General features: G+C 40.5%; 1 protein-coding gene across 3 annotated transcripts in view; it reads left to right on the top strand.

The window, feature by feature from the left end:
- Positions 1-17,014: 17,014 nt before the first annotated feature.
- The window catches only part of med13a (mediator complex subunit 13a), a 94,207-nt gene continuing 91,697 nt past the window's right edge, over positions 17,015-19,524 (top strand). For 2 of the 3 annotated variants that reach the window (XM_074612244.1, XM_074612241.1), the window contains exon 1: positions 17,015-17,639. In XM_074612244.1, the coding sequence (XP_074468345.1) occupies positions 17,574-17,639 (66 nt within the window). In that variant the 5' untranslated portion in view covers positions 17,015-17,573. The remainder of the gene's footprint in view (positions 17,640-19,524) is intronic. The other variant, XM_074612242.1, reaches the window with a different exon arrangement.

The following is a 19,524-nucleotide window of genomic DNA, read 5'->3' as shown; positions in this document are numbered from 1 at the left end:
AGTGGGTCCTCTTCACATTATCCGCCATGTTGCATCGCCATGTTTCTACAGTAGCCCAGAACGGATAACACTGGTTCAAGCGTTAGCCTTTCATGTTTTTACGTTTTTACTGAAGGCCACTGTAGATCTCCGACACGCTTGTGAAACTGCAGTAACGTGAGCTGCAGAGTGCAAAACCATGGTACCACCAGCCATCATCTGACTTCTGTTGCTCCTAAAGTAGTGTTATTATGGTAAGGATGGCCTCTGAGCGAGGCAAACGGTTTTACACTTAGCGGCTCACATTACTGCAGTCTTGGAAAGGGAGGAGTGAGCGGAGGGGGACTCAGTTGGTTGCATTCTGCAACCACACCGCTAGATGCCGCCAAATCCTACACACTGTACCTTTAACACTAAAGCTACCAGACACAGCATGAGGATCTACAGTATGTCTGAAGAACATAAGCCAGCAATAATGAGTGGAAAGGCACTGGGTTAAATGTTAGATTAATGTTTTTAAAAACTACAAACTAAGACTACAGACTACAGTTTATAGAAATGATTATATTCATAATCAGTTTCCTTTCTATTAAACTCAATCGCTGGTATATTTTTAGCAGCACTAGAAAAGGCAAATTTCCAGTTCCTTTCCAGCTCCTTTATTTTTATGGTGTCAGGCACTTAGAAGCATTACATCCACACCACATGTATTAAGTTATAATAATAGTCAATTACAGTATCACTAGAACTCGTAAAAACTGGTGCTGAAGGAGATTAATTGCTGATTAAGTGTGTCGCCTATAATGTATTCTGCATATTTTTAGTTTTGGAGGCTCACAGTATTTATAAACTGTTTGTGTTGCGCATGGGACTTCTCATCAGTGACTTCCACTGTTTAACTGTATTTGTTTTCAAGGTTTTCCATTTGTTTTTGAGTCAAAATACGAGGAGGAATAAAACCTGAAGGAAATACCAAGTATTGAAATGTTATTCAACATCTACATTAACTGCCAGCTGCATGGTTTTGTTATCATTATTCAGAACAAGCTGGAGTTCATTTAAAAGTTACTTTCTGCTCATGCATATAATAACACATGAGAGCTGACTACATGAACTTTGTTCCAGGGTTCACTCCAAAAGGTAGCCTATGTTTACAGTAATCACTTCCAGTGCAAGCTGGAATGCATTTGATTCCTGCACTGTGCATTGATTTGATTGCAGTCTGACTCACTGGCAGTTATAACAGTAATTGCATGCAAGATTGTCAGAAAATGTCCACTTGTCCTAAAAAAAACAGCTTCATAGAACGCTAAGAACATTTTCCCCTAAATTATTTAGCACTCACTCCGCTCCTCTGAGGTTCCTTCATCTATTTCTATAGGGATGTAAAATCTACATTCTGCTGACAGTATAAACCAATATTTAAAATGCATCGGCCCCACCACACACACGCACAGATTTAATATCCCTGTAGACAGCTAAGTGTTGTATATCATCTATTAAAAAAAGATATCTACAGAGCTGGATTTGTCATTTAAGCAATGCAGGGATAAGTCGTATTGGCTTATTTAAAGGCGTTGAAGGCTGAAGTCAGGTGCTGCCATCCAGGGAACTATGTGACATCACAAAACTATATGTACTAATAAGAATGATAACTGGGTAAGTTCGCGCCCGAACTGAGTGAGATGTCAATCAAGCCTACTATGTGCACTCCAACACCAACCCGGGAGGTGTTCAGATGCAGTACCAGCAGGGGGCAACAAAACCACTCACTTAGGAAAAACGTCATGGTTGACCTTAAAATAAGTACGAAACTAAGTACAACGTAACAACACTATGGAAAACACGTCACAAACGTTATTTACGTAATTTACAAAACAAAACAGCAGTTTCCTGGTTAAAAGTTCTGTGTTTGTTGAACCCATCCACCTCCCCTATACCGCCCACCATGAGCAGTCTTTCTCACTTTTTATTCTACGTCACTAGCTCTGAGCGTAGCATATTTATACGGAAGCTTTTACATTGCAGTCAGTACAGACTACATGGCATACAAATGGGGGGCTGTGGCTCAGAGGGTAGAGCAGTCGGAAGGTCAGTGGTTCGATCCCTGGCTGCTCCGGGTCACATGTCGATGTGTCCCTGAGCAAGACATTTAACCCCAAATTGCTCCCGAAGGCAAAGCCAATGGTGTGTGAATGAGTATTTAAATTAGATCCTGTTAGGGCAAAGTTGGCACCTTAGCAGCCTCTGCCATCAGTGTCTGAATATGTGTGTGAATGGGTGAATGCTGACATGTAGTGTAAAGCGCTTTGAGTGGTCGGAAGACTAGAAAAGCGCTATATAAATGCAAGTCCATTTACCATTCAAATGACACGCCAAAAGCAAGAACAGCATTCTTATAGCGCACTTTTGCCATGTGCATTATCGTTTCATTCATACGCCTTTTCGTGCGACTGGGCTGCCCACACACTGTCCTGAGAAGAGGTGTTAACAGGAAACACAACTAAAATCTCCTGGATGGGTGCTTTAAGACAGTCACCTACTTTCAGTATTTGCCTTCCAGCGCCCCTATTTTTCTCTGCTTTTGGATGTCTACCTCCTCATACTTTGCAAATCCTTAAGAAGGCAAAGCTGGGGATACTGGGCCATTTTTTTTTTTTTTTTAAATCTCTCAAAGTGATAGGAGGAAGCAGGCAGGTACTGTACCGGTCTGATTTAACACGCTGATCTTGTCAAAAGAGGCGTGAGAATGCCAGTGAGCGAGGGTATTTAAATTCCGTCTCAATGCCAGTTCCTGTTCTGTGAAGGGTTAATCATGAGCTGAGTGCTGGAGCTCACCCCGAGCTACGCTACGCAGGTAGTGGGCATCCAGTTTGCATGGCTCCCTGCTGTTACTGCTGGTTAGAGAAACATGAAAATTGCATCACTGGGAGCTGCTTCATCCTCCCTGTTGGTCTGATCCCATAACGTCTGCAAAGCCCAACTGTTTAGTGCCTAAAATAACTTTCTTCCAATCCTCACCATATGTGGTGCATAACATATTTTGATAAGCCCAAAAAAGCTTTTCATTATTTTTTTGATATGCCATGTAATAAGTGACTTAATTCTTGTAAGTGTGGCTCATTTTACATATCTGCTCTCCTTTTCTACACATTGTGCAGTTACAACTACATTTGGATAGCATACATAGACTAGAAAAGGAAGAAATCCATTGGTACCAATACCAACCATGTCATACATACAAACTTAGATAAAAGGCGTGTAGAGTGAATGGTATGTGTGTGTGTTTGTGCGTGTGTGTGTGGGCAGTGGGTAGAGGTGCCAGGAGTACAATAAGGTTTTAATATGTCCTCAAAACCACATCAACACAGAGCCTCTGTGGCGCAGACTACCGGGCAGATGTTTATCTCTAATCAATATGAACACAAAGAGATTACAGCAAAGTCTTATCATCTGTCATCTATTACAGCGTGGCTCCAGTAAATATACTGTTGTTGTCTGCGCTACCTGTTGTGCGGGGTGAAACCTGCAGTAGAGAACTGATCTGTAGCTTTGAGTTTCAGTGGCAGTGGTCCAGTCAGAGCTGTGGTGATGATGATGAAGCGAATTCAGCCGGCTGTGCCCTTCCCCAGGCTTTGTAAGTGGCATCATGAAAGCACTCGAACATGTAAGGGCATATCTGATTTGCAAACCAAATACCCTCAGCCAAAACGGTCTCTTTGAGTTGAGTGGAGTATATTAAAGAAGCATTTGACACAAAATTATATCACTTACAGTGTGTATACAGGCTTTTTCGCAGCTGCCACAAGCTGCAGATAAACTGACAGAATGATAAGTTAAACATGTCTATTCGATGTGCAGGCGTCTTGAGATCAGGGTGACGGAAGCTTTAAAAAAGAGAGTGTCGCTGCTGTAAACACGTTGTGATTTCCATGCTCTGCTTTTTGGTACATAAATTGAAAGCTCACATGATCAAGGCTGACAATTTGAAAACATGCATTCTTAAAATTAACTTTCCTTTTTTCAGATCGCTGTTATTATTAAAATACTGATATGAGGCAACTAGGGCTGTCAGTCGATTAATCGTGATTAATGACATGATTGTCATAGTTAGTCGCGATTAATCACAAATCACAAATATGCTTGCTTAATGCAAATGTATGTACTGTATATATTTTAGGGCTGTCAAAATTAACCCAATAATAACGCGTTAATGCAAATTAGTTTTAACGCCACTAATTTCTTTAACGCATTAAAGCAATTGATCTTCCAGAAGTAGCGGGCTCAGTTTTAAAGCTATAGTGAATCACATGAAACTAGAAAACCTAAGGAATCCATTGGTACTTGGTACTTGTACCTTTGTTAATTGATTTCCAATAATGAATATATACATTAATTTGCATAAAGCAAGCACATTTGCCCACTCCCATGTTGATAAGTGTATTAAATACTTGACAAATCTCCCTTTAAGGTACATTTTGAACAGATAAAAAATTTGCAATTAATCGCGATTAAATATTTGAATCCTATTGTCCATTTTTGTATCTCCGTATTGTCCAGAAACCCTAACAGGTACTGCAATTAGCATAAAAAATATGCTCAAATCATAACATGGCAAACTGCAGCCCAACAGGCAACAACAGCTGTCAGTGTGTCAGTGTGCTGACTTGACTATGACTTGCCCCAAACTGCATGTGATTATCATAAAGTAGGCATGTCTGTAAAGGGGAGACTCGTTGGTACCCATAGAACCCATTTTCATTCACATATCTTGAGGTCCGAGGTCAAGGGACCCCTTGGAAAATGGCCATGCCAGTTTTTCCTCACCAAAATTTTGCGTAACTTCGCAGCGTTATTTAGCCTCCTTCGTGAAAAGCTAGTATGACATACTGTAGTTGGTACCAATGGATTCCTTAGGTTTTAAAACCTAGCTTTAAAACTGAACCTGCTGCAACCTACAAATTGCAAGTTGCTTTAATGCGTTAAAGAAATTAGTGGCATTAAAACAAATTTGCGTTAACACGTTATTATCGCGTTAACTTTGACAGCCCTAGAGGCAACGCATCCAGAGCTGAGACTCTGAGTTTCTGTTCAGTTAATCCCATTCAGTGCAGGAAATGGTGCAAGCTGATCACACACATTACACGATGCCGACCATATTGCCCCTCAGAACAAGACACTCCACACAGTAAATGTAAGACACAGATGCAGACATGCATAATGCATGAGTGTTGAGCAAGTGTTCACATTGCAATGCGAGCGTGCAATGTTGAGAGTATTTATGGCATATTGCACCGGGAATAATGACTCAAAACACACATATGTGCACACACACTCACTCATTTGCATGTACACTGATGTTCACACAGCTGCAGACGCACACACTGAACAAACTAGTGTCTGCTGGCAGTACAGGATGTCTTCTTGGCAGCTTATAACCCGTATCAAACTACCTTCTTGGCTTTGCACGGAGCAAGTAATGACATGTACACTGCATTATCGCATGCGTTAATAGAAATGTACACTACCGTCCTCGCTAGACTGTCAGTTCTGTTCAGTGTTAATAATGAGAAGTTATTACTATGCTGTTCTTTACATCCAGAACAGATTTAGTGTAGTGCATCTATTGATCACTGAGCAGAGGAGGATACTGTATCTGCCAGGATTCTCTGTTGGGAAAAGATTTTTTTCACAGAGGCCTTGGCTGCTGCACTTGGTAAACTTATTGACCAGTAAGTAGTATGTTCAAATAAATCCTGCTCATGAATATTGACCGACATCTCATAAAATGTTGACGAGTGTGCTGTGCGGTATCCTTGGGTGTCTGTTCTTGTTTGTTTCCCTGCAGATTCATGGATGGGTGGATTTATTTCCATGTATTTTCATGCATGTTACAGTCTGCTGGAGATGGTCTAGAAGTCATTCTTTACCCAAATGAAAAGATAAAAACAATCATTTTAGTTAGTCATAGTTAATTTTGTATGATTAGAACCTTGAAGTTGTTTCCCAAGCAACAGTATTTTGAGACACTCTGAAAAACCTTAATTTCTTTTCACATTATATGAATCATTTAATGGTTCAATAGTTTATGTTTATTAAAAGTGCAATCTTCATTTACAGACTTAATGAATCCTGAAGTGTCCCCTGAATTCCATTAATGCAGCATAGATTTCACTGAGACCATTGCAACAGCAAACATAATGCGACTAAACTAAGCAAACTGCTTAAACCGCTATCACAAATACAGCTTTAATAAAGGTCATTATGCGTCTAATCCCTAAAATTGAATTAAACCTTAATACGAGAGTCCAATTATAAATGTATGAATCAGATTTAAAAAACAAAGTAGTAGCAAATTGAGAAATTCCTCTCATTTCTAGTGTAAATTAACTGGTTTATAGAATCTTCTGGGTTATATTGCATAGAAATATATGTAAGATATAGGAGGATTTAGAAAATCTAGCCTGTGACGAGAGACTTTGGCTAATCACAGGTCATTTCAGAGAGAGAGCGTTCCTATTGGCTGTTCATTCAACAGAGGCAGCTGTCAATCACTCACAAACTCTGATCAAACGGTCAAACTAGGCAGCACTGATCCAATATTAATTAATATTATGTTACTGTAATGCCTATTTCTCATCTCAAATGCTTTCAGAAACATCTTGTAGTGTGTTGTTTAGCTGTAAAATGAGAAAGTTTTCTATTATTTCCTCAACTGATCTCAACATGGCGGCTGGGTAACAAACTTTCTAATTTTACAGATAAACAGTACACTAAAATATGTTTCTGAAAAAATTAAATGCGAGAAATAGGCATTACAGTAACAGAATATTGATTCATATTTGATCAGCGCTGCCTAGTTTGACCGTTTGATCGGGGTTTGCGAGTGATTGACAGCTGCTCAGAGACAGCAAGGCTCCTGCTCGACTCTGATTAGTTGTTTTCCTCCAGTCTGAGAAATCTTGCAGATGCCATAGTCGCACCGGACGACACAGAGGCACATGATTTTTTTTCAGATTACCTGTCTCATGTACTGTCAGGATATAGTGACCGTTTTATAAAAATAACTTTTTTTAATCATATTTGCTCCAATCCCACCTACTGCTGCTTTAATGATAGTATGAGGGTCGTGTCTAGAAGGTAACCCCCAAATTGCGAAAGCTTGCAAAAACTCTTGCTATACTTGCCACCCAACGACCTCCCCTAACCTGAACTATTTGAGGTCAATACCTAACCTTAACCATCTTGCGAGAGTCTCGCACTTTGCATGTTACCTAGTGACCAAAGTATGAGGGCTTTGAACCTTTTATGAAACATGTAACTCACTAACTAAATGTATGCAACATATTGACCCCACTTGTTTCACAACCTACCTATGAGTTGACTTGACACACTTGGGTGTCACACTGGAGCTCACACTTTGAAATTTATGAGCTGGAAATTAAATTGAGATTTGGACCTCGAACAAGGGTCGGTGCGTCTCACATCTGTTGTTGTTTGAATTAAAGGTCTGGCGATATCCATCAATCACGGTGCTACTTTCATTTACACATTTCTGCAAGTGTTGCATTTTTTTTCCAGCATGATCAACTAATGTAATGAGCTTAATGCAGGAAGCTAAGGGGCGAGGTTGGAAGGGGGATGGTTGGAGGGGGGGGGGGGGGGGGGGCTGATATGCTGCTGATGGGGCAAGGCAATCCTATCAGGAGGACTGGAGGCCTTCTGGGTGGTTAACAGGCCTCTATATCAATCAGCTGAGGAGGAGAGGAGAACACTGGAGCCTCCTCCGTCCCACACACAGCCTCCAATTAAACAATTAGGGGCCAAGATCGCTCTAATTGGAAACATGGCCGGTCCTGTTGCACAAGGGCCTCCGCTCCATCAGCAGCCCCTTGGCCACCACACTCCATGCCACTCAGCATGCCCTTCAGTTGAACTCTAACATCCCCCTTGCTCTCTCTCTGTCTCTGTCTCGCTGCCCCCTCCTTCTTCTTCTTCTCTCTCTGACTCTCTCTGTCTGCTTGTCTCTCTCTGTCTGCTTCTGTTTCTGATCTAATTGCAGCAGTCCATATGGATGGTGGGGAAACTGCAGTGTCTGCAAACCTGGGTGTATTTCCTGTGGCTGCTGTGTCCTTTATTATGCCACAAGCTGCTATAATCCAAAGAGTAAGGATTCAGGATTGCACCCGACCAATGTCTTAGCGTGCATGTGTACACTTTGCATGACACTGGGTGTAGCCTCTTGCATGTGTAATTTTAAATTGAACTATTTTCCAAGCATCATGAAAGATGTTCATCACGTTCTGGAAAAATACCTCCACATAGAAGCAGACGTCGTAAACCTGAATAATTACACCACCTTGAAACACAGTGTGAACGCTGCTTCCTCGGATGTGGCCCGCTCCCTCAGTGTCACCGCGAAGAAAATGACAAAGCACCATGTCACAGAGGAATGCCGGGCATGTTGTAGCCAGTCACCCAGGTCAGCCTCCTGACAGCGGGCCAGTTTTATGGTTTTGCTGACTGCTGCTTTTGATGGTGTAATTGTGACAATGATCTCATTCTCTGCCTGGTCTCAAGGAGCTCTGTGCTCAGCCTTCCTCCCGGCGGCTGGCAGTCAGGAGGGAGAGGTGGGGGCGCACATTTCATTAGCTTTCAATTCATATTGAATTTATTAATCCCATGCTGGTTCTGCAAGGGAGGGAGGCTGCTTAAGAAGGGGGGGGGGGATCTTCGATATAGACACCTTTTCCTCCATCTGCTTGCAATGTGTGTGCAAAAGTGTATGAAAGAGAGGAGGGAGGGGAAGGAACCAAGAAGGCGGGAAGGGAGAGGGAGAATAACAACGACAGCCTAACAACAAGGGCTTGTGAAAAGACTGCAGCGGGGAAAAAAGTGTGTCAGATCATTTACCAGCGGGGATGCACGACTTGGTCTCTTTAAAGGCAGCAGCCCTGCAGAAAGGCTCTTGTCTAGTCAGCACTGCAACAAAGGCACAGCTATGGCTTTATTTACGCGCCTGGAATGTTCCTGTGTGCACAGGGGCAGCACCCGAACAACTAACCCCTCGGCTCCATCAAGGGAGGGAAACATGGCGCTAACCTCAGCCAGACCTCACCCCCAGATAGAGAGGCAACGAATTGTTGCAACAACTGAGCTGACAAGCACGTCACACTATTTAACTACAGAAGTGACTCAACAAAGGGCAGCTCTCTGCCTAACTGCCTCTGAATAACACTGTTTGACGTCGTTCTGAAGAGACTCGTGTTGTAGCACAGTGGTCCCGTCACAAAGCGGGCCGTGGAGTTGGATTTGAGCAGGTGTCAGCTGACAAAAAGCTGAAGTTTATCCATCCCTCGTGAAGACAGTTTACAAGCGTTATTTTTTCATGTTATAATGACTCGTTGACCTGCAGAAGTACCAGGAGACTAGGCTTTTTTTTTAGGGGGTTAGAGCGCTTCTGTTTGCAGTGTGACCCCTCACTCAGCGAGCCTTTACACACTCCGCCCGGCTGCTCAGATGGATGCTGAGGGCACGCAGCCAGCCCCTCTGCATCCTCAGCACTCTGCAGCCCTCTCAAGCTAATGATGAGGGCTGCTCCCACTTTGTCATACCAAGAACTCTCGGCTCGCCATTTCTGTGCTCGTGTCTGTACATGGGAGGGGCTGGGAGGTTCCCATTCCCGTTTGGGTGGTGTTCACTCTTTTTATGGTGGCAGCAGAATGGGGTGTAATGCTTCAGAACCTGCTGATATGGGTGTTGCCTTACAAACCTTAGAACGTCATAAAACCTTTTTTTCTGCACATTTAGCGCCTGCCGATCAGCTGCCCTCTCACATACTTCATCTGACAGAGATCAGACCATCCCAGCAACCTCCAGCTCACACCGGATAACCAATTTAATTTATGAAATTATTAGGGCTGACAATCGATTCAAATATTTTATCTCAATTAATCGCTTGATTGTCCATAGCTAATCGTGATTAATTGCTAATTTTTTATCTGTTCAAAATGTACCTTGAAGGGAGATTTGTCAAGTATTTAATACTCTTATCAACATGGGAGTGGGCAAATGTGTTAACAACACAAAACAATCACAAATATTGTCCAGAAACCCTCACAGACTATGACTTGCCCCAAAACTGCATGTGATTATCATAAAGTGGGCATGTCTGTAAAGGGGAGACTCGTGGGTACCCATAGAATTTTCATTCACATATCTTGAGGTCAGAGGTCAAGGGACCCCTTTGAAAATGGCCATGCCAGTTTTTCGTCGCCAAAATTTAGCACAAATTTGGAGCGTTATTAAGCGTCCTTCGTGACAAGCTAGTATGACATGGTTGGTACCAATGGATTCCTTAGGTTATGTAGTTTCATATGATGTCAGGATTCACTCTAGCTTTAGAACTGAGCCCGCTACAACCTAAAAATCGCAAACTGTGTTATTATCACGTTAACTTTGACAGCCCTAAAAATTATAAGTAGCTTTCTAGACAGGGTTCCTTGATGGGATTTTCTACTTCAAGGTGTGCAAGCCGTTCAAAACGAGCAAATTTGCATCTTTATAAATGTCTAAAAAAGTGGAATTTGCCTATTGTGGTTTGTACGAGTGGTAATATTTCTACACTTCTTGTGCATATTTCTCACATTTATGTAAGCTAAAATAATACCTGTATTTATGGTGAACACAATGCAATGCCAAAAGACATCGTAGCAATAGCGCAACGATGCCATTTTCATAATAATAATAATTTCAGAAATATCCCACGCTCTGTTCCTGGTGACAGGAAACATGTTCACTAAAACTTAAAGAATAAAATGCCATATGTCTGAACTCGAGCCAAACAAGAGCCAATTAAATGCTCTGCATGATGTTCTCAGTTCACAGGTCAAGTTTTATTTCCATTGCCTGGCTTTCTAGCCAACTGCGTCATTATATTTTATGTCACAGTACGAGTTAGATTTACTCTACTCTTTCCCAGACGCAACTCCATCAGCAGACTCTACAACTGGTGCTTTTTATTTTTTTCAGTTTCCTCCGTTCAAAGTGAATTTTAATTCAATAAAACACTGTATTTTACAGAAAAAAACAGTATATTTATGTATTTAATTCTATGTTTTATTACTGATTACAAAAGGGATAATTGCCATCTAGAGACTATGAGCCAAATAAAATAAGTACTGTACTCCATAGTACATGTGTTTTTATATTTCATACCAGCCTCGTGGCTCTTAAAACATTATATCATTATAATTCAAGCTCAACCTTGGCTCTCAAGATGTTTTTATTCCACATTTTAATAACTTTGCAGTCAGGGCCAAGTGCCATTATGTGAGTAAATGAATGGAACAAGTGCTTGTTCTCATTATTTTCAAAAGCTCTCCTCAATCCATCTTTGCAGACCAGGTTTGTGCTCAATAAGCGGTGTGTATTGTATATGTTTGTATGTGTGTGTGAGGGAGAGACAGAGGGCAGGAGAGAGGAGAAAGCAAAGAGCACATTATCTCTGTGTGCTTAAAGATGGGGGGGCTGGGAGGAGGGCTACTTTATTTGAACATGGCACGCTTGTTGACCCTCTTCATAACTATTCCTCCTCTGCAGAGGCCGAGAATGGGATATTACCACTTAGCCTCTGTAAACACAAGTTACACTGTTGAACTGTGGACCTCGGAGTCGCGCTCTTAACTGCTGGATGCCTCGGCTGTGTCTGCCAGTGAAGGGAAAAACCTTTCCTGTCTGGGTGGTCAATTTATTGATTTGCAGAAAGCTTTTCAAAAAGGTCACATGTGATCTTTCAGTAGCAGCGCTGTTCGTCCTCTCCTCCGTCTCTCGCCCTGCGTCTAAGGTCATAGGACATACAAAGCTACACGTGCGCGCCAGACACACACACACACACACACACACACACACACAAAAGCCTCACATTGCTTCAAACTATGTTCTCTAGGACTGTCAATCGATTAATATATTTAATCGCGATTAATCACATGATTGTCCATAGTTAATCGCAATTAATCACACATTTTTTTTATCTATTCAAAATGTACTTTAAAGAGAGATTTGTCAAGTATTTAATACTCTTATCAAAATGGGAGTGGGCAAAATATCCTTGCTTTATGCAAATGTATGTATATATATATTATTGTAAATCAATTAACAACACAAAACAATGACAAATATTGTCCAGAAACCCTCACAGGTATTTAGCATAAAAAATATGCTCAAATTATAACATGGCAAACTGCAGCCCAACAGGCAACACAAGCTGTCAGTGTGTCAGTGTGCTGACTTGACTATGACTTGCCCCAAACTGCATGTGATTATCATAAAGTGGGCATGTCTGTAAAGGGGAGACTCGTGGGTACCCATAGAACCCATTTTCATTCACATATCTTGAGGTCAGAGGTCAAGGGACCTCTTTGAAAATGGCCTTGCCAGTTTTTCCTCGCCAAAACTTAGCATAAGTTTGGAGAGTTATTAAGCCTCCTTCACGACAAGGTAGTATGACATGGTTGGTACCAATGGATTCCGTAGGTTATCTAGTTTCATATGATGAAGTATCGTCACTCTAGCTTTAGAACTGAGCCCGCTACAACCTAAAAATCGCAAGTTGCGTTAATGCGTTAAAGAAATTAGTGGTGTTAAAATGAATTTGCCTTATTATCGCGTTAACTTTGACAGCCCTAGTTATCTCACCTTGAGTGTTTCCTGCTCTAATATTTGAGCATGTTAAATGAACACAGCGTCTAATTTTTTTATGTTCTTCTGTCCTATCTGACCACAGGCTCTCATTAAAGTCAGCCCATGTTCTCTTTCTGGCTAAATCTCAGATTTATTATTCACTTTCTCATGCAGGATTTAGTCACACAACACTGGGACGGGGCTCTCTGGCAAATGCTCCTATAGCAGCAGAATGGCAGGGACCACAGAGCATGTCAAATCAAATGTCAAAAGAGCAGTTGGGCCAACTCCAAACTATCTCACACTTTCATTCCCCCAATATTCTCGAGTGCTGCTGGGATAGAATACATATGACAGAATGTCTCTGTGGGACTTAGATAAGAGGGAATCGGAGATAAGTGAGAGAAAACCATCACCAGATCCGATAGCAATCTGGTATCCACATTCGTTACCCCGCTATGACAACTGCGCTCATCGGCTGTGCTATTAGATGTTTTCTCTGTTAAACAATCTTATACAGATGGTATCAGGCCACAATTGTTGTTGTTGTTTTTTTTGTATCAAGGAGAGTGGTGATAAAGCGTGGGAAGCACAGAATGTGAGATTATCATTCATTCCTATGGGGAGCTTTAAGGTTGAGAAAGCTGCTCGATCCTTTGGGATGAGATGAAAGACACCAAGCTTATGTCGCAGGGCCTTGGAGACTGCACAATACAAGCACAAAACTCTTGTCATACATTGTATTGGTAATTAGTTTAAAGTGCTGGCATAATTAGCATATCTATGCCGGATCATATCGTTTTGATCTGGAATGTTTTTTCATGTGAGGGACAGAGGCTTCCTTGGCTCAGGAGCTGTGTCGGCTGTGTGTCGGCAATGAAAGAAATAGTTTAGGAGAGTGTTGCCTTCAAGTGTCCATAGTGTTTTCATCCTCTGCAAGTCGTGTTGGTGAAGTATCCTCTCAGTGCAATTGCTGTTTGATACTGTATTATCACTCTTCGGGCTGCCACACCTCCATGACTCCATCAGCGTTTCAGGAGCAGCCAGCTGTTCTCTGCCCCCCAGGACCTGCTGTCATCACCACCTTTATGGCCCGGTTTTCCCAGCACTCACTTTCAGTATCCCGCAAACGGGAAATGTCACTTATGATTCTATATTATCGTATAATTATATAGAATCTATATAGAAAAGAACTGTCACAGATCATTGTACAGCTCTGATTTATGGGCTCATAACTTACTTATGTAAAAACTATAAGGCAGCAATAACACTTATGATAACAGAGACATTTTGTAACACTGGGATTACAGTGGTATTATTAGTAGAAACTGCTAAATAAAAGTTGCACTTTAAGGGAGAGTAATTATGCATTAGTGAATCACATTATAACTGAATGAATTATGGGCTAGCTGGCCAACCAGTTGCCATTAATTTCTACAAAAAGAAACTACCATGACTAAAGACAGCTTACATTGTATTAGAATTAGGAGGCATTGCACGATGATGGGACAAGGACTCGCTAAAAACTCATTAAACCTACAGCACTCACACTAGGAATTAGAGGAAGTAATATTCTGGCTGAGAGTGTGCCCTGGGGTAACAATGGAAGGAAAGTTCTGTTGGCTGAATTTAGTTCAAATTCCTGGGTTGCCTGAATATTTTATAGTATAAAACGGTATATTTGAAGCAAATAAAAAAGAAGAGATAATGGTGGCTATTTTGTATGTACAATATAATTTGTAATAATATTTTAAACACAGTTTAGGGATTTTATTCATTGTTGAAATGAGCTATAAATGTCTGCTTTAATAGCACTGAGTGTAAAAAGTATTTGCATGCTACAGCCTACAGAGGAAAACTCCTATACCCAGTGGTAACGCAACTGGACACAGGGGCCCTCTAAAATCAGTTAGCCTAAAGCTTAATGCTTAAAGCTTAAAAGATTTTATTTGGTTTACTTCTCCAACAATTTGCAGCTGTTATTGAAGGCTTTTTGGTGTGGCCCAACACCAAAAAGGATGCTGGTTGTATGAGATCAGAGGTGCAGCTCTCAATTGTATATTATTTTGAAAAAAATGATATGTATAACTGAGCTCATTCTAGAGCAAAAAAAAAACATGGCATTTAGTGATATACAACAGAAAATATTTAGAAGGAAATGCTGGCTGCAGCCAAAACCTACACAAAAAAAATAATAAAATGCAGATAGTATCATGAAAACAACCATCCATCCTGTTAAAGTGTCCTGGAGCAACATGCTGGTTGGATGTTTGCTGCTTGAAGGCAGTAGTGAGAAAAAAAGAAAAAATGAAAAACAAACAAATAATATATTGTGTAAACTTGTGTAAATGTGACCAAGTTTGATTTCTGTTGAGCATAACATCAGTAAAAATATCGATGAGTTGTAACCTGAAAAGAATACTATGATGTTACTCTGAAATGCATTGGTTTTTATTTGTCCTTATCTAAAACAATATGTAAATAAAGAGGTTGGTAAATGTGTGTTTCAGTCAGATTGAGGTTTTATGACAAACTGACTGATAAAGTCAGTAAAAAGCTGTTTGAGCTTTGATTTGTCAAGAATAAAATTGCCCTTATGTTTGCTAATATTAAAGTGTTACCCTTATAGAGATATTTTAACTTTGTTCTCTCTGTGTATTTGTATAATTCACAACCTTGCCTGTTATTATTTTATTTACCTTTAACTGTAATTGACTTGATGTTTTTATTGCAAGGCTCTGATACATCCCTTTTCAGTAAATGTGTCAACAAACACATTTTATTTATTTATGTGTTGAACTCAGTTTGTCCTCTCAATTGAATTGCTTCTTAAATTTCCTTCAGTAATATGCACTTGTTTTATTCCTGCAGCCCTGCACCTAATACATATTTGATTTCACTGCTTTTCTTTATCTCACTCAAGCCCCACTCTGTGGAATTGGGGTCAAATGAATGTATTTGATTGAAATAAAAACAAAACAAAGGCCGCATCAATGCATCTTGGTTGCACATTTCAATTGCAAGTGCAACATCACATGCGCTAGGTGGTGCACTGTGTAAGTGAGCAAGTTTATGTGGTTTGATCATTGGTAACAAAATCTGTTGCTCAGTAGCGCCACTTGCGCTGGCCTAGCGGCAATACCTATCAGTCTTGTGTTATTACAGCCCTCATGACCACGACAGTGTCAAGTCAGACATGCTGCAACACCGGAAGCCTTGGCTGGACTGTCAAAATAAAACACGCACCGTTTGTTGCATGTTGCAGCAATTCAATTCAATTTAATTTGCTTTATTGGCATGACCGCCAGGTGAACAATATTGCCAAAGCGTCAATTAAATAATAAATAAAAATAAAAAAGAACAAAATTAAAACAAAAACATATATATACATATATACAATTCATTAAGCAAATTACAATATATAGATATTTAAAAAGAACATGCATGTAAATAGAAGAAAACAATAAAGAAGTAATTAATGTTTGTTGTGTCAATAAAACAAACAAACAAAAACAAAAGAATTAATAACAATATATTGCAATATCAAAGGATAAATGTAAAGAACAACAACAACAAAAACAACAAACAAACAAAAATGTTGCAGCATTTTTGTGTGACACAAATTAGCTAGAGGAAGTCAAATATATAATTCAGTAGTGGAATATACATAACATCAAGTTTTCCTTAAAGGGGACATATGCTCATTTTCAGGTTCATGTTTGTATTTTGGGTTTCTACTAGAACATGTTTACATGCTTTAATGTTAAAAAAAACACATTATTTTTCTCACACTGTCTGCCTGAACATACCTGTATTCACGCTCTGTCCGAAACGCTCCGTTTTAGCGCATTTCAACGGAATGGCGACGGAATTGCGTTGCTAGGCAACAGCTTGGGTCCATGTTTACATCCTGTCAGCTGATGTCATTCACATATACACTGCAACAGGAAATAAACTGGGACACATTTAGTATGTTTACGTTTAAAATTGTGAAATGGTCTGAATATTGCATATTTGTGACGTCACAAATGGACAGAAATCCTAACGGCTTGTTTCAAACTCACAATTTCTGAATACGGGTTGTGTGTATTTCTCCATGGATTGAGTGTTTTGATACTTTCACAATATTTATATATCACCTATACCTACTTTATAATATAAAAGACATGAAAATCTCACTTTTTTACAGTATAGGACCTTTAAGCAATATTCATAGCATTAGTCATAATATCACACAAAAAATAATAACATGCTTTTACTTTGCCGGAAACGTTGCCCACTTTGTGACGTGTGTCTGTGTGTCTTCGGTTACCTTGTCAACGCTTTGACCACGAACGAGCCAATAGGCTGTGGAAGGCAGAGTTGTCCCTGTGGCCGCCATTAAAGAAAGGAATCCATGAATTCAAATGGAAACCCAACAGGAACCGAGGCTTGAAATAATGACCGAAATAATCGTTAAAATATAGGCCGATGCCATATTTGGAGCGGTTTTTCACAGGATGTGTTTCGTTTTTAGGCTAATTTTTGCGATGGAGGAGTAAAAGGAGGATTATTTTTTTTAAAAGCAAGAGACCGTTTTTAGGAGCTAAAGGGGGAGGGGGAGAGTTGCTCTCCTTTTCTTTTTGTTTTATGAACATTTTGTCGCTTCCTTTAAATTAGTTTTTTAACAGTGTGCTTTCTGAGATGTCCACATAAAGGAGACAGTCTTCTTTTATCCGCTTTTATTAGCTCCTCCTGGCTGGAACTGCATTCTGGAAGGTTGTTGAATTAACTCTCCTCCAGCCAAATGTTACAAAATCTCTCGTTCATTAAGCCTTTGGAACACACACACAACATTCGCAACATTGTTTCTTTTATTTTCCCGGGAAGTGGAATGATGGAGCGCTCGATCTCGCAGTGAAAGAAGAAGAAGGATGAGTTCTTGTTATGTACCAAACGGGGCCAGCTTGGAGGATTGCCATTCCAATCTATTCTGTCTGGTAAGAGATTTAAAACTAAAGGAAAAGCAGCCATTTTTAACTAGCTTGAACAGGGGGGGCTAAGCTAACGTTAGCCACACAGGCATCAGTTGATAGGAGCTTAGCTAGAGGCTTTACGGCCCTGTCGAAGCTCTCAGCATCTCAGGGCAACAAGAAGGTATCCCAGCTCCACAATGTCTCCTTCTGAATAACACTTTGTCACTACTTCTAACAGCCTGTCTATTATAATATCTGCTTCATTTCCATTTTTCTACTCGCAAAGCAAACATTCAAGGTTAACGCTTGTTAAAAGCTTCATTTTACTACATTATTTTGTCAACATATCTCCAATGTAAGCACGCGAATAAATGCTGTGTGCATTTTACTGCCAAAAGCACCAAAGACTGTGAGGGAGTTTGTTGCGAGCACTTTCGCCTCAACTACCTTGTTTATTATTAACTCGCTATCATTACATTTCCACTATGTTTTTATCGAGGAAAGCAAACACCTCATGCACTTCAGTTTTGCAGCGTTTAAGTTGTGTCTGCAGAGACTGATGAAACTGAAAATAACTGTGTTTTTTGCATGAACACTGACAACTCCTGCAGGGACGAATGTCAATAACCAAACTTGCACACCTTGTCGATTAAAGCACGCCCCTTATTAGGATTTACCTACAAGCGCTTTTTGGCAACAAACAAGCATGCAACAACATTGTTTGTGGTAACAGTATTTGTTTGCAAACGTTTATTATTTATGTAATATGTCATCATGTTTGTTTGTCAGTGGCTTTAATCTCCTTGGACTTCATTTTCTAGTATTCACACCAACTAGGGCACAGGCCCCAGGCTGATTATATAATCTCTGGCATGCATTCCTGGGCATTACAAACATCTAGGTAACTACATATCTAAGCTACACTTTCACTTTTAAATTGGGGAGGATGCACATAATGTATTCTTTCTCTATCGTTTCCATCATATCATGTGTGATATCACGTTGTGGCCAGTTGACATTACCCTAAATAGTTGTGGTTGTGCTCCCTATCCACTTTGGAGTTCACCCTTGTGAGATAAATAGTGCAGTGAGCATCCCATGTGTAGTCCACAGCCTTCATCCACAGCATGTGGAAAGGTGTTGCTTGTGTGTGCTCAGCTCCTCCTCTGGCTGGATAATCAAGAACATGGTTGGAAAGTGTTTGTTGTTGCAGTTAATAGGCTTGTCAGCAGGCTTAACTACACTTTGACTTGTAGGTTAGTTGAAGAGTGTAATGCCTGCCTCCGTGAGCTCCTCTGAACTTCCACAGATGGAAGCTGGAGATGTGTTTTGATAAAATGTAACCCTCAGAAAAAGTTCAGTTTTGTTATAGATTAAATGACACAGAAACCACTTTGTGGTTTAAAGACCACAAAGCGCATCGATCCTAGATTGATTAGTTAATATGCGTATGCAAATAATGTTATTAAGTGAGGAGTGAGAGTAGTGATGTTGACTTAGGATGTAGTACAATAACAACATAGTGGAATACTACACTGCTTCTGCCACAAATTGACACAGCTTCAAAGCTGTCCTCCCCCCTAAAGGTAACATTTCATTGCAGAAAAATCCCCACTCTCTCAATACTACTTAGTTGGGTCGATTGTGTGTGCTGAACTCGTAATTACAATGTTTACGACAGCACTTGAAGGCAGTGTTGTTGGCTACAGTGGACAGCCGAGGCAGAGGCTGGTAGTTGTGGTGCTGTGCCTGTCTGGCTGACATTTTCCTGCACACTGAGACTAAGCATAACACCACTGCTGTTATGACTCACTCACTGAACAGACTCCACTTTGTGGTTTTATGGTGAAAGAATGCGAATACATTGTGGGACTTTTTTCCCTCTTCGTTTTTCAGTGGATAGTCTTCT

Source organism: Sebastes fasciatus, chromosome 16 (genome assembly GCF_043250625.1).
Source record: "Sebastes fasciatus isolate fSebFas1 chromosome 16, fSebFas1.pri, whole genome shotgun sequence".
Classification (NCBI taxonomy): domain Eukaryota; kingdom Metazoa; phylum Chordata; class Actinopteri; order Perciformes; family Sebastidae; genus Sebastes; species Sebastes fasciatus.
The sequence above is the reverse complement of the archived record's forward strand: the minus strand, read 5'-3'. Positions and strand labels throughout refer to the sequence as shown.